This window comes from Erythrolamprus reginae, chromosome 1 (assembly GCF_031021105.1).
Source record: "Erythrolamprus reginae isolate rEryReg1 chromosome 1, rEryReg1.hap1, whole genome shotgun sequence".
NCBI lineage: Eukaryota > Metazoa > Chordata > Lepidosauria > Squamata > Dipsadidae > Erythrolamprus > Erythrolamprus reginae.
This window is the reverse complement of record NC_091950.1, coordinates 300,203,718-300,225,984: the sequence shown is the minus strand read 5'-3', so window position 1 is coordinate 300,225,984 and position 22,267 is coordinate 300,203,718. Positions and strand designations below refer to the sequence as shown.

Below are 22,267 nucleotides of genomic sequence, written 5' to 3'. Positions count from 1 at the left end.
TCCGCCCACCCACCCAGATGCTGCCATTTCGGTTCTTTTACCCTCTGCACATGCACAGAACTCTTTATGCATGCGCAGAGGGTAAAAGAACCCAAATGGCAGTGTCCAGATGGGTGGGTGGGGCCTTGTATTGCCTTCGTGACCAACTCGCTGATGACCAACAGGCACGAGCAAACCGGGAGCATTTTGTGCTGTGAATTGCAGCAGACAGGTCTTCTAATGTAAATTGCTTCTATCTTTTTCTCAGCGACTCAGTTTTCTCCTAAAGGTTTTTAGAAATGATTTTCCACTGTCTGTTCTCTAGGGTGGAGAGAATGACAGGCCCAATATTACCCAACTGGCTTTGTGCTTAAAATAGGATTATAAAAAATGTATTTTTTTCCTGATTATATCATCAGGAGTAAAAACATCTTTGGACTGACACTGTAGACCTTCTTGCCATTGGCCCTAGAGTAACTTTTCTTCTATGCTTCTCTGCTGGTAAGAAATCAGCAGCATGACTATCAAAGCCTGGAGTTCCAGAATCACCATGGAACCAACTTCCCCCCAATATCCGTACTGCTCCCACCCTGCTGGCCTTTCACAAAGCTACAAAGACCTGGCTTTGCCGACAGGCCTGGGGGACATAATTTCACAGCTTGATGGTCAATTGTAAGAATGGTGTGTATGTATACGAGTGTGTTTTTGTTTTTTTATAATAACTTTTTATGGTTTTTTTTACTTTGTTATGTTTTAACCTCAGTTAACTATTCGACTTCTTTTACTGTTTTGTATTTATTCTTATTGTATTTGTACCGCTGTTGTAAGCCACCCTGAGTTCTTCGGGATTGGGCAGCATAGAAGTCGAATGAATGAATGAATGAATGAATGAATGAATGAATGAATGAATGAATGAATGAATAAATAAATAAATAAATAAATAAATCTTCCTGGACCAAACACCTGAAATTATGATTTACTGGACCAAGAAAAATTAAGATACCTAAATCACAAACCTGAAAAATACTGCAAAGAACAGGGAAGGAAGCTTGTTTAGCCTGCGGATCATCCTCCACCTACTACAAAACCACAGTAAAAATAGCAGCTTGTAGAGCTATTCTTCATAGCATGTTCTGAGATCTGTTCCTTTACATTTTTCATTACTAAATATGATTGAATAGGTCCAGCATACTGTATATGTATGCATTCATACTATACATATACACAGTACCTAAAAGAGAGCCAGTTTGTCCAGTGGTTAAAGCACCAGGCTAGACAGGAAGAGATTGTGAGTTAAAGTCAAGTGAATTTATGAAAACCAGACTTTGGGCCAGTCATTCTGTCTCAGCCCAATTCACCTCACAAGGTTGTTGTTATGAGGAAGATGTGAAAATAATGATGGATGGATGGATGGATGGATGGATGGATGGATGGAGAGAGAGAGACTGTAATCTTGATCTTGAGAAAGACATGAAACTGATAAAAGAGTTCATCTCTAAAAAAATAGAAAGTGTAAGAAAAGACTAAGAACAGTCTCACATTGTCCTTAAAAGGGAGCAGTGAAGGTTTTGGACAAACTTTCAAAATTCTAGTCTATATTTTATAAGAATAAGATAGCATTCCTGAAATCCCCTACTTCTTGACCTGACCTACCTTGAAAAGCTGACAGTAATGGAGCTTTTAAGACAGTCTTTGTTGTTCCTTTCTATTCTTTCAACGTTATCATTTGACCTGGACCCACCTGCAAAAAACATGAGAAGAAAGCTCACCTCGAAATATGTTTTCTGCTTTCCATCATATCTCTCTCTCTCTCCCTACAAATTGTTCTGATTTTACAGACTTCTCTGTAAAGCATTGTAAGGCATCAGCATATTGTTGTGTGATATAGACAAAAAGGCCAACGACAGAGTGGTAAAACGGTTAAGGCATTTGACTTCAAACAGAAATATCAAGGTTCTAGTCGAGCCTCAGACTCCAAAGCTTCCTTGGAGAATTGGGCCAGTACAAGATCTATGGATGGATGGATGTTGTTGTTAGGAAAATAGAAGAGGAAGAAAGTACATTGCTTTTTGCTCCTGTATGAAAGATATAATATAAATTAAATAATTCAATGGATTCTATGCTGTGTCTTTTACCTTTATTTTTCTTCATTTCAGATATCTGTCATATATCATAATTCCAAGAAAATGATCTTGGTAGTGGATAGGAGACATATAAAAAGTATGGAAAATGAAAAGAAAAGCATGCCATTTAGTGATATCTATATAGGAGGAGCTCCCACCGAGATTTTAAAATCTAGGTTGGTTTATAATCATTTAAAAGTTTTTATTTATTTATATATTGATGTTCATTTATATGTTACATAACATATATAATGATGTGAATTTGTGTATCATGTATTATTCTGTAATGACGACAAAGAAAATGACAAATTATTACAGAACATCTAATAAATTGAGGTCCACCCATTTGGAGGCCATCTAAGTTGAGAAAAGATACTTTAGCATTTGATTGGGTCACTCCGCTCCAGCCAAGTGGGGCACATTTAATGTGTAGTCTATTATACATTCATTTTACGTAATCTTCTTTCTTCCATCACTTCCTGATGTACTGCTTGTCTTCAGCTCATGGGCGGTATTTGAGTTTTGATTATAACTGTTGTTTTTTTAATCTACACTTGCCAGTGTAGATGAAACATTTCACATCCTTCAAAGAAGTTCACCCAAAAATAAATGCACTTGCAAGCTTTGTTTGCATTATATGCAAATGTCCAACTACAGTTCCTCTAGAACAGTGATGATGAATCTTTTTCCCCTCAGGTGCCAAAAGCGTGTGCGCACACACTATCACGCCTGTGCGAGTGCCTACACTCATAATTCAATGCCTGAGGAGGACAAAAATTGCCTCCTTTGCCCCCTGGACTACTTTGGAGGCAAGAAACAGCCCATTTCCCAACTTCTGGTGGGCCTGGTAGACCCATTTTTCACTCTCCCCAGGCTCCATGTGTGCTGGAGCTGAGCTAGGGCAACGGCTCATGTGCCAGTAGATATGGCTCCACGTGCCACCTATGCCATCCGTGCCATAGGTTAACCATCACTGCTCTAGAAGGCAATGCATCATTATAAGAGATGCATGTGTATCATGACAGGTTTCTGCACAAAGTCTAGACACTTTGCAAGAAATGATCTTGATGTAAAATGCTATAAATTGCTGGAAAGTGAAGCTTTCCACCAACAGTAGATAAGGCTGTCCCCTGTCATCATCAAAATATGGCTGTGAAGAAGAGATACTGCGCCCTTTATTCTGTGATCTGCCATGGCCCATTCACAGTAATAACACACTATTACTTCACTTAACTGCTTTATGGTGGAGGGTTGGGCTTCTGCCTTAAGCAATTGGAAACCTCCTCCAATGAATCACTTTAGGGTTATTTGTATTTTTCAGGCTGAATCTAGAGGAAGAGAGAACCTCCTCAGGTGTTGTTTCTTTCCCATTTAACAGTGCAGTCTACTCTTTTAATTTTCATTGGCATTCCGTATTTAGAATCCACTAGCCATGACCCTCGATGCTCAATAAACAACAGCGGCATACAAATCTAATTATTATTATTATTGTTATTGTTGTTGTTGTTGTTGTTGTTGTTGTTGTTGTTATTATTATTATTATTATTATTATTATTATTATTATTATTATCTCACTTGCCTTCACAGTGGTGTCAGTTCACACCTGGCTATTAGTACACCCTTTAGGGGCTGTATGAAAGGGTTCCAGTTCCAAAAGAAAGACTTCAACTTGTTAGAGGAACCAGGTACCCTGGGCATTGGTTATGGCTGTCCTGAAGAATCACTTGTAAGTATGGAATTGTACTTTAAAACTCCTCTATTTTCTGGGTTGGGATAGATAGATAGATGGATGGATGGATGGATGGATGGATGGATGGATGGATGGATGGATGGATGGACGGACAGACATAGACATAGGGCCGGGGTGGGGCAGCAGGTAGCCGCCCTGAGTCTAAGGAGAAGGGCGGCATAAAAGTTGAATAAATAAATAAATAAATAAATAAATAAATAAATAAATAAATAAATAAATAAATAAAATAGACATAGACATAGACATGTGTATGTGTGTAACGTATTTTACTGATAATGAAAATGAAGAGAGGCTAGCATAGATCTATTTCAAGCTATTTAACTCTCATCAGCTAGCCATACCCCCACTGGGATTTGAAACAGGGTAGCCTGCTTATAAGGCAGTAGCTTTAACATCTGAGCCACATGTTCTCCTCCTGTATCAACTTGTACCAGGGAAGAGTTATATATGTTTTTTTCTGTCAAATTACCCCGGTATACTGCTTCCTTTTTGCCTCTTAGTCCCTCCAGTCCAGGGGGCATCCAGGCAATTGCTTATAGCTGACAAACTAAAGGTAACATTTCTTAAATCAATTGTCTCTCTTAATACAATATTATTCCTTTTGAGTAAAATAATGGGAGATGGGTATGTGTTATTGAATGTAGAATACATCTCCTGAAAGAAAAACCATGTGATAGATTTTATACAATCAGATGTTTTGACACTTTCATAAATATTTATGTCTTGTCTTCTTTCACTCCACAGATCAGATTTTAAGCTAGTTTATTTTCAATTTCAAGTACGGTTTCTAACAGTTAACTATATAACAGGATGACAAAATGAGAATTTGGCATCCCCAACATATGACGGCAAAAGGCTACAATAAATTTTTAAAGTGAACATCAAATGAATGCAAGCTTTTTTTGTTGTTTTATTTTCAAAATCATAGTACGTAGGTCTGGAGTAAAGGTATATAGAGTTTGATAGTCAAATTCTCACTGTTTATTTATTTGTTTGTTTGTTTGTTTGTTTGTTTGTTTATTTGATTTTATTTGTATGCCGCCCCTCTCCGAAGATTCGGGGCGGCTAACAACAATAAAAAGACAATGTAAACAAATCTAATATTAAAAATAATCTAAAAACCCCAATTTAAAGAACCAATCATACATACAAGCATACCATGTATAAATTCTATAAGCCTAGGGGGAAGGGAAAATTTCAATTCCCCCATGCCTGATGACAGAGGTGGGTTTTAAGGAGCTTGCGAAAGGCAAGGATGGTGGGGACAACTCTGATATCTGGGGGGAGTTGGTTCCAGAGAGTTGGGGCCGCCACAGAGAAGGCTCTTCCCCTGGGTCCCGCCAGACGACATTGTTTAGTCAACGGGACCCAGAGAAGGGCAACTCTGTGGGACCTAACTGGTCGCTGGGATTCGTGCTGTCAATAGAAGTAGCTTTTGTAAACTATTCAAGAATAATTGACCTAGATTCAAATATAGATATCTTGATAGCACTGAGCTACACATATTACAACTATCCAACCTACCAAGACTTTTCCATTTAGAATTCCTATAGGTGACATTGACAGTAACCTAGATAAATATTAATATTTCTAATACCAGTAGTACTTGCAGTTATGGCGCCAACAGCAATAGTAATAATACCATGGAGTGGTCATCATAGGCCACTCTATTTTTCATAATGCAATTCTAATACAATTCATTTAGCAAGAAGTCAGCTAGACAGTATTTTTCTATCTAACTGGATTTAAGGTCTTCCTGGAGCTGCTTGATTTTCCAATTGAGTTAGTAACTTTTACGGAAGGAGAAAGGAAACATAAGGAGCATATCCTCAAAATCTGTGTACCATGAGATTCCCAGTATTAGCTGAACTTCATTCAATGGAACACACATTGAGGCACAATTTCCATTATTGTAGAAGCTAATTTCTTTCCAACAGCATTGATGTGTGAGTCCCACTGAAAGGAAATAATTATAGAGCGGCAGTGTTTGGTGAACTCTGGAAAAGGTTGTCAAGAGTATCTCTGTTATGGTGTGATAAAGAGTTCACACACACTGCTTTGTGATGATCACACATCATTGGAATCACTGGGCATTTTGGAATGTGATAGTTGACCCCTTGGATTCTTCCTGCTATTGTTATTTTCACTTTTTGCTCTCTACTCTCCCTAAATGTTCGTTTTGTTTACTTGATGAACAGGTGTCCCGCAAAGCATATTTTAATGGTGAAAGCTATATTGCATCCAGCCAGAAAATCTCTCCTTTTCATGCATTTGAAGGCGGATTTAATTTCCGAACTTTACAACCTAATGGACTGTTGTTTTATTGCACTGAAGATGTAAGTCTAGGGTTGTTTTCCATGTATTTTAAATGTATTACTTTAAAATAAATATGGCCAAGACAAAAGTCCTGTTTCCTTCAAATTCAAAAGATATATTGTAGATTAAATCCCATGAATGTAATCCAATAAATTTAACAAAGACATCCCTGAGATAAATTGTAATTAAAGTGTTGACTAGATTTCATAGGATCTATCCATAGCTAAAACTTTCACTGGGTTGGGGACAAAGAATTAAAGCCTCTTTACTGAGGATATAGTGAAACTGGCAATACATTATGTACCTTCAAGTGTACATAGTCTCTTAGTGACAAGATAGTTGACCTTCTCCAGCATGCAATGTTTTTCTAGATTTAATTTGGGATGACAATGATTATAACTATAATAGTGTGTGTGTGTGTGTGTGTGTGTGCGTGTGTGTGCGTGTTGCACTTCAGTGCAATACATATGTACACATATGCACATGCACATACATTTGTATTCATATATTGTATAATGCAAGGTGTTTTCTACTGGGTTTAGGACAGTTAAATGATCAAGCCTTCAATTAATTTAATGTAAATGTGTTTGTGTGGGCAGATGAAATTGGGAGGGGTGGTCCCTCAGGTAACCTCATTCTATGCCATAAAAGGGTGTGTGTGTGTGTGTGTGTGTACGTACGTACATACACACACACACACACACACACCCTTTTATGGCATAGAATGAGGTTACCTAAGGGACCACCCCTCCCAATTTCATCTGCCCATCCCAGTACATCTAGCAAAGAAAGCAGTACAAGTTCTGGTGGTTAGGGAGCTTCATCTGGTGATCCCTAAACAGGAGGCCTTTTCTGCTAGGGCACCCAAGATCTCTTTAAAACAGTGGTTCTCAACCTTTCTAATGCCGCAACCCCTCAATACAGTTCCTCGTGTTGTGGTGACCCCCAACCATAAGTCTACTGCCAATTCTTCCAACAGAGCTTTAAGCTGATTGGCAAGGTCAGAGGGACACCTCCACCATATATGCCTGATTGGTCAAATTGTAAAATTATATTCCAAGGCGCCAGAATAGAAGTTTTAGTTCTTAATACCATGGGAACACCATGGGAAATTTGTCTTCTTCCATGGTCTTAGGTGGCCGCTGTGAATCGGTCGTTTGACCCCAAAGGGGTCCCGACCCCCAGGTTGCAAACCACTGTCTTAAAACCTAGTTATTCTAGAAAGCCTGAGGTGCCTAGGGAATGGATGAACTAGTGAGTTGAGCCCATTTCTTCATGTGCAACTTTTTTGATGTTTTTATAGTTTTTTTAATGGTTTTCATGTTTTTTAATGATTAATCAAGGTAATGGTTTGGGGTATTTATTGTTTAGCTTTGTTGTACATTGCCCAGACTAGCTTGTTTGACACGATGGGTGAAATTGAATTTTTTTTTTTAAATTAATGAATGCTGAAAGGTCTTACATTCCCAGCAATAAGAACATATTCTTTTCTTCATTTCAGTCAGAAGAATTCTCTATTTCCCTGGAAAAAGGAAATGTGGTATTAAATGCAAAAGGAGTCAAAGTTCAGACAGCAGACACGTCCTTTAATGATGGAAAGGCCCATTTTGTCATGACAACTGTCTCACCTGAAAAGTAAAGTTGTAAAATATGTTTCTTCTAATACACATTGATAATATTAGTCTGCATTTGTTAGAAATCAAGTGCAACCTCATTATTAGAGTAAGGTCTTTGTTAAGAAAATTAGGAGAGAAGAATTGTTGAATTCAATCTTTACCAAAACTAGTCAGACACTTGATCTTCATATAAGAATAGTATTATTTTTTCTTTAGCATTCAGTAAGTACTAGTGGTATACAACTATAAGATTAAAGGCTGCCAGTATCATTAGACCCAAACTAAATGTCTGTGGCAACCCTGCCATGAAACACATAGCATTTATGTGGATGAGCAACCACGGGCAAAAATCAGTATTTAAACTCAAAGGAAACAAGTGAGGACAAGGCAGAGGTTTCCTTCATGCACCTATCCTACAGCTCTGGAAAATTAAAGTTATTAATTTTCAATTCTGCACCTTTTTATCCAAAATGTTTCTAAGGCATCTTGCCTATTAAGCCTAAATTATATATTACCAGAAGCAGGTCAAAGCTGAAAAATAGATTAGAGAAACTGCAGTTTTCAGAAAACTCTCCTACGTGGAGGCTGCCACCTAGTGAGCCATTCATCAAATTCAACGTTCAAGAAATAAGTGCTAGCAATGAGACATTTTCTCATTTTTTCCACCAAATTCTTTTAAAGATTTCCTCATGAGATCTATCTTCTCTGCAGGGTTGAACTTTTGGTAGATGAAAAGAGACAAAGCAAAAATAATCCAGCAAAGGATGTAGTTGAGAGAAAGCCTGTAAGCACCAAGAAATTCTACTTTGGGGGCTTACCCCTCAGTACACAATTTGCAAACTTTACTGGCTGCATAAGCAATGCCTATTTCACAAGGTGAGAAGATTTTGGATTTTGGATTTTGGGGGGTCCTTTTCCTGAGCCATGATATTGTTGCTGGGGGGAGAGGTTAACTTCCTTTTTAAAATTAATATTTTGCTATATTGTGAGTGATTATTATTTTTTCTTTTAAAGGAAAGGAATCTACATTAGAAGAAAACAAATGAACTCATGAACTTAATTAGAAGTGCCCCAAGGGTCATATAACAATGAGCAGGGTTTTGGAATTCTCCTAAATCCTTCATTAAATTTTTTTTATTTTAAAAAATCATGTGAGAGGAGAAATAGATAGATAGATAGACAGACAGACAGACAGACAGACAGACAGACAGATAGGATTCTAATATACATTTAGTTTTAAGATATAGAAGAAAATAACTTTACTTAGAAGTAAACCTATTAAAAATAATTGGTTGCTCTTCTGATTTGTGTTGAATGGAATTAGGCTTTATCAGTGTTAAGCAGCTTTTATATTGCACTTTGGACAACTGAGAATATGAAACAAATAATGTTGATGCTGGCTGTCCCAACTATCTATTTATCTAGCTGCAATTTTCCAGTTTTACTCCAAGGTTTAGGCAAAATACAGTGGTACCTCGGTTCTCGACCATAATCCGTTCTAGAACTGTGGTTGAGAACCGATTTGGTCGAGAACCGAATTAATTTATCCAATAGGAAATAATGGAAATGGATTTAATTGGTTCCCAGCCCATTGACTTGCTGGGAACCAATTAAATCTACAGTATTTCCTCTATTTCCTATGGGATAAAGATCTCAGGGGACGGGATGAGAGGGAATGGGAGTTGGAACGCCCCTCCTGGCCGCCCTCTTAATAGCCTTCCAGTCTCTACCTTGTAACTGCTCCATGCAGCAGGAAGGGTAGGGCTGGCTACAATACCAGCAGCTTCGGGGGGGCTACTTTCCTCAGCGTTCAGTTGGTTACCTACAAGCAGCTGCACCAATTTTTTATTTCCCGGCGGTGGCGGCTCCGTCGGCTTCAGTTCAAGGAGCAGCAGCAGCATCGGGAATGTCGCACGGTTCAGTTGGTTACTTCCCGGCAGTTGCACCAACTTTTTCTTTCCCCGCGGCGGCGGCTCGGGCAGCTTCCCTTCGAGGAGCAACAGCAGCGTCAGGAACGTCAACTTTCCCGAGAGTAGCGACGGCAGCAGAGGCTTTCCTTAGAGCAGTAGCAGCGCCGGGAACGTGAGATGAGAAAGGGAAGCCTCTGACGTTCCTGGCGCTGCTACTGCTCTAAGGAAAGTCTCTGCTGCCGTCACTACTCTCGGGAAAGAGAAAGTTGGTGTAACTGCTTAAAGGGAAGACGAACCACTGAGGAAAGGAGCCTCCCCGAAACTGACGGTATTGCAGCCGCCCCACCCTTCCTACACCCTTCCGCTCCAAGCTGTAGGGAGTGGGGGGGCGGCTGCAATACCGTCAGTTTCGGGGGGGGCCCTTTCCTCAGTGGTTCGTCTTCCCTTTAAGCAGTTACACCAACTTTCTCTTTCCCGAGAGTAGGGACGGCAGCAGAGGCTTTCCTTAGAGCAGCAGCAGCACCGGGAATGTGAGATGAGAAAGGGAAGCCTCTGACATTCCCGGCGCTGCTACTGCTCTAAGGAAAGCCTCTGCTGCCGTCACTACTCTCGGGAAAGAGAAAGTTGGTGTAACTGCTTAAAGGGAAGACGAACCACTGAGGAAAGGAGCCCCCCCGAAACTGACAGTATTGCAGCCGGCCCCCCACTCCCTACAGCTTGGAGCACGACTGGGAGGCTGTTTAGTGGGCGGCCAGAATGGGCGTGTCGGATTCCGACTCCCATTCCTTCTCACCCCGTCCCCTCATTTCGGATAATAAACCAAATTTTCTGTGGCTGTTCAGTATCCAAATTTTTGTTCAGATACTGAAGCAAATTTTTGCCGAAAATTTTGTTCGGTATCCGAAATGTATGACAACCAAAGCGTTCGAGTACCGAGGTACCACTGTATCCATATTTTTCAGAGTATGACACACATTTTCCCTCTCTAAAAGAGGCTGAAAATTTGGGTGCATCTTATAGTCTGAATGTAGCCCTTCTCACTCTTTAGCCTCCATGCATCCTCTTCCTGGCTGCAGAGATTGCCATTGACAATGGCTTGTGTTTTTGAGCTCTGTGCATTGCATTTTCAGCCTCCAAACACTCAATGTGCGGTGCCCAAAATGGCTACCTGGAAGAGCTGCTGCCTTTTCTTACCCCTTCCCCACTTTGCTTGCTTTAATCACTGGATCTTCTGTGCTTTGCTTGCTTCTCTAATTGCTGCTCCCTCCAACAATCAGCTATGCTTTAGAAGCATAGCCCAAACCATCCCTAACCTCAAAACCAGTGAATGTGCTGAACGAATGTGCTGAAGCTGACTAAGCTAAGGACTAGCTAGATTAGCACTTGGTAGACAGAATTCCCCCTCACCATTTTCCTCCCCCAAAACTAAGGTGCAACTTATACTCCAAAAAATATGGTATATGTTTCTTGTCACTAAAAATTAGTCATCATGAAAACCACAGCAGATTTAATTCATTATGGAATATGAGATTTTTAAGCAAAAATGCTAACTTGAGATCAAATTAGCTATCATCACTTCAAATTACATTTCAAATTAGCAAAATTTATAAAATCACAAGAAAAACACAGTTGGATCACACCAAAACCTATTTATCCAAAATGCTATGTCATACAGTGGTCGACTGAAAATACTTTATGGACAGGAGGACAGTGGCCTATTTCTCCTTGAATGTTTCATTGAATATCATAGTTTCAATTGGTGAGCAGCTCTGATGGTCAGCTCTATAAAAAAACACTTTAGTTACAACCAATGATGGGCTGCTAAGGTGGAACGGTGGCGTGAGCTTGCCCCCGTGGCTCTGAGTGGTAGCAGAGTCCAGTGCGATTTTGCTATGGCACTGTGCAGGTAGCAAAATCGCACTGGACTCCGCTACCACTCAGAGCCACGGGGGTGAGCACACGTCACAGTTCTACCTTAGCAGCCCACCTCTGATAACAACACAACAAAATCTGGGACGTCTCTTGACAGTTAGAATTGCCTAAGAGCCAGGGGTGGGTCGTAAATGATTTTGCTACCAATTCGTGCTCGTGCATACACACACAATGCTTCTGCACATGGGCAGAAGTGTCCCAGGTGGGTGGAGCTTCCCACCATCGGTGCTACCAGTTCTAAGAACCAGTCCCAACTGGAGACAACCCAACATGGTATGAACTAAGACATGCATATCGATGATACTGCAAAAGTATAATGATCCACCGAGTTGACAACACAAGTAACATCTCTGATGACAGTAGAAAAGCAGTCTCAACATATATGCGAAGTCATATAGTTATAATAACCTTCTTTTAAATAGATTAGATCGAGATATTGAGGTGGAAGACTTCCAACGCTACCCTGAGAAAGTTCACGCATCTCTTTATGGCTGTCCAGTGGAATCTCCTCCAGTTGCCCTTTTTCATAAAAAAAGAAAAAATTCCTCCAAAGCCAAGGAAAGCCACAGCAAAAGGGTGAGTGAGTTTCCCCATCAGGCTTACAGCTTTCTAGATAGGAAATGATGCTAACCAATAACAGACTTCTTTGGGCCAGTTATGCAGATACTAAACTTTTTAAAAATTGAAATGCACTTCAATGTAAATTTATCATGTTCAAAAGTTGTACTTTTTAACAAATGGTACAGTATGAAAGAAAAGAACTGCAGGAAACTATAGTCATACTAATGCATTCCATATTGCTTTGATTTAATACATTCCCCACATTCTTTATGACATTATTAACACTATTTACAATCCTGCTTTTATCCATGAAGAGGTATATAAATATCATTTTAAATTAATGTATTATGTAGTTATGCCTAGGTACTTGAGGAAGTAGTGGACTCCATTTTACTTGTGTTTTCCTTTGTGTTGTTGTGTCAGTGAAGTTCTATGTATGTATATTGGGATGGGTTCCACTTGCCTTCACTACCGCTTTGCATCAAGATGTTTTGTGTGCACCCGCACATCTCCTCACACAAATTAACTTCTGCACATGCTCAGAAGGTGGCTTCAGCCCAAAACACAGCTGAGGAGCTGCTCAGCTGTGCTTCAGGCAAAGAAATAAAGGTCGGTACTAACCCGGGAATGGGCAGGAGGGCTTTTTTCAAAACAGAGGACTGGGAGAAGCCATCCAAACCCCTGAAAAAAAAGCTGAAAATCTGAAAAAAAGACGGCGGAGCACATGGACTGGGGCAAAGACAAAAACAGATCCATGATGCCATCTTTGTGTCACCAGCGGGTTGCTAACGGTTCGAGCGATCTGGTCCGAACTGGGAGGAAACCATCCCTGATATATATGCTGGGAAGCACAGGAGCAGCAGTTTATGCTCTGCGCTGAATTACATGACCTGATAAAGAAGCAAACACTGGAGCAGTTAACAGCATTCAAAGTCAATGCCCAACTGCCTCTCCCCCAAGGATGCCCTGTTCTTTTCAGTTGGGGAGTGGGGGCTTATCAGCAGGTTATCCTGCCGATGGAGAGACAAAGTTCTGAGCCTCTTTATGGAACATGTCCCAACATTTCACCAAGTTGAAGCAAACAAAATAAAGTTAGTGGCAACTGAAAGAACTTCACCTGTCAAAGATTAAATGTGGCCTGTTTGAGTAGTTCTTAAATGTATCTTTTCTCTGTTTTGGCACCTTGACTATGCAGTTTTGATATTACTCGCCGTTAATTCATCCAAATAGCATGGCACTGGAGAAAAGTGGGCCACTTTTAATGAAAAAGAACATATAAGAATGTATGCAGAAGGAAAACTGCCTGTCCAGCAACAGTTTGTTGATTACATTTATTTATTTTGTTTGAAGGCTGAAAAAAGTAAAAAAGGAACATCCCCTTTCTCACCTGTCCTAAATAAAAGAGAACAGGAACTGAGAAATCAGAGGGACCCACACTGCCATTTCTCCAATAATCCGAAAGCAACTGAACAGGCGTATCTCTTTGGTGGGACAGCAAATAGTCGGCAAGAGTTTGATTATTTACCAGAAGATTTCTATGAAAGGTATAGTAATCATATTGCAATATTTATTAAATGTATTAAATAACTATTCATATACTGTATTTGCAAATTGTTAAATTAATTTATTAGATCTGTTGCCTGATTCCAAAATAATTCTGGAAAGCATATACCAGATGAGCACAAACTGTGAAAAATACCTGGTCCCTACAGGATTACCTGTAACTGGGAATATCAGTTATCACAAATAAAAACTCTGCTTATTTTTGACATTACAAACCATTCTGCGGAGGCAGCATTTCATTTATTTTTTTGCTTGCGAATGGAAATCAATATCTCTTTCACAGAAAAATGTCATATTTTTTTTACCAGATCTCAGTTCTCCATAAGTCTAAAGACTCATTCATCCCATGGGATGATTTTCTATATTGCTGACCAAGCAGAGGAACATTTCATGGCCCTTTTCATTGCCCATGGACGACTTATTTATATGTTCAATAGAGATCACCAGAAATTAAGAATTCGGACCCAAGAGAAATACAATGATGGCCAGTGGCATAATGTAAGTTGAAATTGAAAGATCCAGATAGAATCTTTATAAGTTTTAAAAAAATGGTTTATCCCCAAATAAGTATATTTATAAGTTGGCATTTAATTAGTGTTTTAATGCAATAAAATGTTGCACCTTCCAAAGATCAGGAATAAAACATATCTTTTTCCATATGCAATTCTGTAACAATGTAAACCTCTACGTATGTGTCTGCTACTTATTTGCTCAGAAATAAGTCTCTTACACCCTGAACTGCAGGAACCAGCTCACTATTTTATTATTATTTTATTAAGTGACAAATTTTTACCTTTTACACAAATTTATAAAAGCAATAGAAATATTAGAAAAAATTCAACCGTTTTTTAATTTAAATAGGTTGAAAAAGCAAGCAGGATAGAAGACCAACTATCACAATATTTTCTGAGCAAATTTACGACATCTTTTCCATTATCTTTAACATAAACATGTTGTTGTGGTTGTTTTTAAAAAGGTAATGTTTGTTCGAGAGAAGAATATTGGTTGTTTGATTATTGATGGCCTCAGAGTACTAGAAGACAGTCTTCCTTATTCTGATAATACATGGCCAGTTACTACTCCTTTCTACATAGGGGGTGTGGCACCAGGAAAAGCTGCTAAAAATATCCAGGTAAATACATTTTTCTATAATAAATGTATCTTTTTGTGGATGTATTTGTGAGACAGCGAACAGAATTATAATTGGAAGGAGGCATAGTGATCATGTACCTTCCCCACACACACACACTAAGAGGCTGAAAATTTGGATGTGTCTTATATTCAAAATGTACTGTACATCGTTCATCATTTTTTTAATTCTGCACTAATAGAGTCAGTAACTTGCAATCATATTTGGGACCAAAATTCCCATTGCCAAGTAAGGCAGATTGTTAAGTGAGTTACACCCAATTTTATAAGCTTTTTGCCAGTTGTTAAATGAATTGTTGCATGTGTTAAGTGAAAATTGCAGCCGTTAAGCAAATCCAGCTTTCCATATTGACTTTGCTTGTCAGACATCTGCAAAGTTGCAAATGATCTTATGACTATAGGATGCTACATTATAAATACATGATGGTTGCCAAGTGCCTGCATTTTGATTATGTAACTGTGGGAATGCTGAAATGGTTTTAAGTGTGAGGACTGATCACAAGTAACACTTTTCAATGCCATTGTAACTTCAAATAGTCACTAAACAAACAGTTGCAAGTCAAGGACTACCTGTAGAGCAATGTTTCTGAACCTTTTCAATTTTAAGATATGTGGATTTCAACTTCAAATTTTTGCAGCCTGCATGCTAGGTGGGGATTTTGGGGAGTTGAATTCCACATATCCTAAAGTTGTCACAGTTGAGAAATACTGCAACAGAGAATCTATTGATTACCCTGCTATCTTCACAGATACTTTGTTCCTATCTTGACTTCCTTGTTTTTTAGAAACATGTGGCTATACAGTATACTGTACGTATTTGGTTATTTTAAAATGAAAATTTTATGTTTCTTACTTCAACTCTGTTTCCCTAGATTAACTCAGTGTACAGTTTTAGTGGTTGTCTTGGCAGTCTACAGCTCAATGGAAAGCCAGTCACTTCTCCTTCACAGACCTTCAGTGTAACACCTTGTTTTGAAGGACCATCAGAAGAAGGAACTTATTTTTCATCAGAAGGGGGATACATTATACTTGGTAAGGAGTTGTTCTTGTGGTATTAGTGGTTGTTGTTAAACATTTAGATAAATGCCTATTGCTACCGAGATAAAGAGATGGGAAAATATATGCTTACGGTTAGCCAAAAGGTTATTTTTAAATTATTCAGGATGTTCTATTATATTCCTGGCATATAGTGGATTAAATTTTCAAACAACTTTGCATGACATTAAAGGCAGAAAATCTTACATATAATAATAATAATAATAATAATAATAATAATAATAATAATAATAATTTATTAGATTTGTATGCCGCCCGTCTCCGCAGACTCGGGGCGGCTCACAATAATAATAACAATATACAATGTAACAAATCTAACATTAAAAGAAAGTATTTTTTTAAAAACATCATTTAAAAAAACATACAACACAAGCATACCATACATAAAGTCTATAAGCTTGGGGGAGATGTCACAATTTCCCCATTATATAATCAGAATTATTGTTGTCAGATGCCCCAAGTCTTCGGAGAAGGGTGGCATACAAATCTAATATATTATTATTATTATTATTATTATTATTATTATTATTATTATTATTATTATTATTATTCTGGTTTCCTGATCAGAACATACCAGTAAATTCTCAAAATCTAATGCTCTCCATATGTATAAAGACAATTAAACCTGAGAATGGCAAGTAAAATATTGGCTTGAATTCTGGGTTATAGTTCCACTATTTTGGAAGACAGCATTAGATTACAGAAGTTATTTATTTATTTATTTATTTTATTTATTTATTGGATTTGTATGCCGCCCCTCTCCGGAGACTTAGGGCGGCTAACATTATTAACACAATGCTATAATATTACCTTAGATCAAGTAGAGGTGATGCAAATTATCATTAAACATTATTAGATACACAACGGCTCGTTGGATAAAGCCATACCAAGACTATGGGGATTGTACTGGGTATTGCCTCATTAACACAAGTTAACCATCAGTAGATTTCAAGTTGAGAATCTGCTAAGTATATGAATGCAATAATTATGCACCATATCTAAAAGAAGCTACCTGAAATAAGAATTTTAGAAGAGTATAATATTGAAGAATTGCAGAATCACTGGAATTTTTTTTTTAAAAACTTCCAAATTTCCAAAGTTAAAAGAGATGAACAGGATCTTTTGTTATTATTTCAACCTCTACAGTGTACGAGTAATTTGAGAGTTAATTTTAAAGAAAATGTTTTATGATTTTTCCTTGCAGATGAATCATTTAGCTTAGGCCTGAAATTCGAAGTTGTTTTTGAAGTCCGCCCTCGGCGCAGTTCTGGAATACTAATGCATGCACATAATGTAAATGGAGAGTTCCTGAACATACATATGAAACAGGGACAGGTATGAGAAAGGACCAACCACCCCTACCTATTTTTACATTCTGATTTTTCTAAACCAGATGCTCCACCTTTTTGTCAAGCACCTTTCTTTGAATATTAGCAACATTCCAATTTCTGAAATATTAGTAATATCAAGTGATCATTTTTATAGCGTTTTCCAAAAATATCTCTGCTGCATTGAAAAATATGTGGATAGTTGAGTATTTTTAAGTGAATTAAGAATCCCCAAGAGCAAATAAATGTTTATAATAAATAAAAGCTGAAGGAAATAACCCACCCACCCACTTTTTAAAACATTTTATGGCATAATGTATTAGTGGTCATTGGTTCTGAAAATCAGCAAGCTTCCAAGAAAGCACTTAAAAATAAACGTTGCAAATATCTGACTTGAAATCTGTAGTAATACACTATTAATTTAATAGACATTCACATTTCATTTTTACCTGTCTCTGATGTGCCCTGCTATCTTAACTGTGATCAGTCTTGGGGTGGGGAAGAAATTGTCTGGACTAAGAAATTTTCTCCCTTTTTGTCCGGCTCCTCCTTATAATAAGTCCATCATTTTGCAGTAACTTGAAACAGAAATTTTACTATCCAGCCCCAGCAGGCGGGAGTTGCAACTTACCGCTGCTACCGGTGCAATGTGTAGCAGCTTCAGGTCACCGGAGTGCACACATGTGCGTCCCAGTGAGATTATGCTTCTACGCATGTGTAAGGAAGCAAAATCTCATGTGAGAGATTTTTGTTATTTTTTTTGTGTAGAAGCAAAAAATTGCAGAAATTTCATGCGCGCGTCCCTGTGCAAGATTTTGTTCAGAAGCAAAATCTCACTGGGACGTGTGCGCACATGTCCACGATGCGGAGCTGTGTGTTTAGCTCCATTTTTGCTACTAGTGCGCAGTGTGGTGCATACCAGGTAGCGACCCGATACTGAGCTCCACCCCATCTCCCAAAGGTGATGATGTCCAGTTCTCTCTTCCAGAAACTGTTGGCAACCAGTACTCACAACAGGGCAAATTAGTAGTGCAGATGTGTTGAGTATAGTATGCCGTTTCCCCAAAGCTGCTTTTCATTTATGAGAAAAGGCCACCTACTGGGAGGAGTCAAGAGGAGCAAACTGGTAGATACAGATAAATATATTGGGGTGGTCAGGAGACCTTTCCAATTTAATCCTAAATGAAGCTCGAGAGAAATGGGTCTACAGTTTTTGCCAGCAAAGGCATTGTTCCACTTTTCCAACCTCAACATTTCCAGATATGGCAGACTTACAAATGCAAAAATTCCCTAATCGGGGCAGTTTCGGAAATTCTAATCAGGACTCACCTGGAAAATGCAATTTTGAAATGATCTAGTGTGTAGATGATTAGGTTGCTGGACTTTTCAACCTATCTTGCTTATACAGTATAACACTTTTCTTACATTTCATTTCAGCTTATTAACTAACCCTATCTGTTGGGTACATTTTACCTCAAATAATTTGACAGATCTGACCCCTCTCCACATTCAAATTGCATGTATAATTGCATGTATAAATGCATATATGAGTAAGAAGTAAATCAGCCTTCCTTATCTGAGCACCAAAGCACAGGGGAAGAATCTAACATTTCTAGTATAAGCCTTGAGGCTGGTGAAAAACATTTTGTTTTAAATATTTTAAGATAGTATTTTAGATAATATTAACATTCTAAAATTGAACTCAATTATTTTACCAGGTTATTGTGAAGTTAAACAACGGCATTAAAGATTTTTCAACTACAGTTACACCAAAGCAAAGTCTCTGTGATGGCAGATGGCACAGAATTGCAGGTGAGTCAACACCACAAGCTCTGTAATAATGGTGATTGTGGATTATTTCTTTAGTTTAAATCATCTAAGATACTGAAGAAGCCTTAGATAGGGCACAGTAGACAAGTTTGCATTTTCAAAACCTTTTTTTAATCTGGTGGCTTGGGATATAAAAATATCTTATTATCTCTTCTGTTTTGCATAATAGTTATTAGAGATGTTAATGTGATACAACTGGATGTTGATTCAGAAGTGAATCACGTAGTGGGACCATTAAACCCAAGAGCAATTGACCACAGAGAGCCGGTATTTGTTGGAGGAGCACCAGGTAAGATGAATTATTATCACTTTATTTTTAAAAAGTAAAACAATAATCTTCTTAACGTGTTATTTGGATTTATTAGACAACCAATTCCAATGAATGCTTTAAAGCAAAAAAAATCCTATAAAATTGATGTTATATTGCCCTTCTAAACTATTGCTTCGTTTTAAGGCTAGATTACCAACAGAAAACATGGGTATTATTTAGAACTTGGAGTTTAATGCAATAGAGTACTGTACTTTATAAACATTACAGTAAGAACATTTATTTCTTATGTCAAAGAGATTGATGCTATCACAGGTGTTATCTAGTTAATTCAATTCAATTCATTAGATTTGTATGCCGCCCCTCTCCGAAGACGCCCTTATCATTTAAAATTTTTATGATTTAGATTTTGAATTATCTTTGTGATTAATTTCCCACATATACCGGATGCATGTAAAGATAAGTACAAGTGCCTTGAATATTCATTAATTCTAAATAATTAAATATGCTAATAGAATCTTTGGCATAATTCATCACAAGGGAAAATCAGAAGCCAATGATCTTATAAATCCTAAATCTACCAACCAAATCTGCTAAGAGCCGTTGTGGCACAGTGGCTAGAAAGCAGTATTGCAGGCTAATTCTGCCCATTGCCAGTTCAATCATGACCAGCTTAAGGTTGACTCAGCCTTCCATCCTTCCAATAAAATGAGGACCCAGATTGTTGGGAGCAATATTCTGACCCTATAAATTGCTTAGAGTGGGCTGTAAAGCACTATGAAGTGGTACAGTGTAACTGCTATAAATGTGCTATTTTAAAAGGAACAAGTTTACCATAGTATTTCCAACCCTTTGAGTCCTGATTTTGAGTTTTCTATGAAGCTTGTGGAGAATGTATACTACTTTCTCTCAAATCATTTTTCTAATACCTTACGCCAGATCCAATCTACAACCTTTTCTTTTAATTATCTTCCAAATGTCTAATACTTTTTAAATAAAAAGTTGAATTTTCTAAATAAAAAAAATTAAAACCCCACAGATGTGCTAAGCTGAGCTTAGAACAGAAGTGGTACTAAGTGTATGTTAAAAGTTTCATATTCCGGTTACATTGTACTTGCATTTATATATTGTAATCTCTCTTGTGAACAATTTGTGGCTAATAACGTTTTTAACTTCTTCACAGAAGCTTTCCTGACATTCAGCTTGACCACACGTAACTCCTTTACTGGATGCATCCGTAACTTTATGATTGATGAAAGGCCAGTGATTTTCAGTAAGGCAGCTTTGGTCAGCGGCGCTGTGAGCATCAATGTATGCCCTGCTGTGTGAAAGGCTGGTAGTGTACTACAAAATTACAAGGATATATACAGCACTGAAAAAGCAGCAAAAGCTGTGCAAGGTTCCATTTTCAGTATCAGAAGAATTAAAATATATCACTCATTTTAAATACATGATACAGCATAAAGCTTGCAATCATTAGGAGGGCCTCATACACCTTTTTTGGGGGGGGGGGAATGCAGATTCCTAACTTGTATTAGAAAAAAACATCTCTGCAGTGTTCTAACTGGGGAATAAAAGTGACCAACCCAGTCAGAAGAAGTGTAAATCCGCTACTATACACTAATGGTCACAGGCATGCCTGACTTCATTTGTTAGCATTTCAGGAGCAAATGAATTAGCAACTGTGGGTTTCAAAGCTTCAATCCACTAGAAATCACTGTATTATCCCATCAGAAGTTTGATAATAAGCTGCTGTTGGAATGTCCAGGTGCTGTGTTTTGAGATAAATTAATTCTGTTCACAGTGTGCTTTGCTTCATGTATCTTACAGAATAAACTATATAACAGACATGTTTCACTAAAGCAGCATCTTCTGAGTTTCCTTTTCCTATACTTTTTTGTTTGATTATGGTAAAGTAGTATGGGTTTTGCTCAATTTTCAAAACCCAGTAAAATTCTACACATGTTAAACCTGTTATAATCTGCTTCTACACATAACAAATACATTGATCTATTATTAGCAAAAATGAACATTTCATGCATCTGTTACTTATTTGTATATTTATGCTGCATAATTCTAACTTTACTGGTAATTGTAAGAAAATCTGATTTTCACCTATGAAAAACAAAAAGTGAAGTAATATATTCATTTTTTTAAAGTAAATTTAAGAGAAAATATGATATTTAACTAAACCCACCTTCCATTTTAACATTTTTCTCAAATAATACTCAAACGTGACAATATACTGTATATAAAACTTCAGGTGCTTTAAAAATTATTAAATGTTCACATTTCCAAATACCAGACCTACAGTCTAAATTTATAGCATTAATTCATTCCTGGAAACCTAACAAAAAGGGGGCTGGTGGAATAATCATTGGGAATGGGGTGTCCTGGAAGTTGGGATACAGGCTCTCCCAGCCTCCTCATCCCCCCCCCTTTCTTTAGGGCTTCCCCTCTCGTGGGCAAGGGAAAGCAAGGGGTGGGAAATGCGAGTCGGGAGTCCTGGAAACGTAACAAAAAGGGGGCTGGTGGAATAATCATTGGGAATGGGGTGTCCTGGAAGTTGGGATACAGGCTCTCCCAGCCTCCTCATCCCCCCCCCCCCCTTTCTTTAGGGCTTCCCCTCTCATGGGCAAGGGAAAGCAAGGGGTGGGAAATGCGAGTCAGGAGTCCTGGAAACGTAACAATAAGGGGGCTGGTGGAATAATCATTGGGAATGGGGTGTCCTGGAAGTTGGGATACAGGCTCTCCCAGCCTCCTCATTCCCCCCCCCCCCCCGGTTTCTTTAAGGCTTCCCCTCTCGTGGGCAAGGGAAAGCAAGGGGTGGGTAATGCGAGTCAGGAGTCCTGGAAACGTAACAATAAGGGGGCTGGTGGAATAATC

General features: G+C 38.2%; 1 protein-coding gene across 1 annotated transcript in view; it reads left to right on the top strand.

Moving 5' to 3' along the window:
- The window catches only part of LAMA4 (laminin subunit alpha 4), a 124,117-nt gene extending 102,874 nt beyond the window's left edge, over positions 1-21,243 (top strand). Inside the window, exons 25-38 of the mRNA XM_070733359.1 lie at positions 2,136-2,278; positions 3,690-3,828; positions 6,051-6,188; positions 7,670-7,803; positions 8,496-8,660; positions 12,049-12,202; positions 13,538-13,731; positions 14,059-14,248; positions 14,727-14,882; positions 15,772-15,931; positions 17,160-17,290; positions 19,002-19,095; positions 19,283-19,402; positions 20,565-21,243. Of these exons, the coding sequence (XP_070589460.1) occupies positions 2,136-2,278; positions 3,690-3,828; positions 6,051-6,188; positions 7,670-7,803; positions 8,496-8,660; positions 12,049-12,202; positions 13,538-13,731; positions 14,059-14,248; positions 14,727-14,882; positions 15,772-15,931; positions 17,160-17,290; positions 19,002-19,095; positions 19,283-19,402; positions 20,565-20,710 (2,064 nt within the window). The 3' untranslated portion in view covers positions 20,711-21,243. The remainder of the gene's footprint in view (positions 1-2,135; positions 2,279-3,689; positions 3,829-6,050; positions 6,189-7,669; positions 7,804-8,495; positions 8,661-12,048; positions 12,203-13,537; positions 13,732-14,058; positions 14,249-14,726; positions 14,883-15,771; positions 15,932-17,159; positions 17,291-19,001; positions 19,096-19,282; positions 19,403-20,564) is intronic.
- Positions 21,244-22,267: the final 1,024 nt, after the last annotated feature.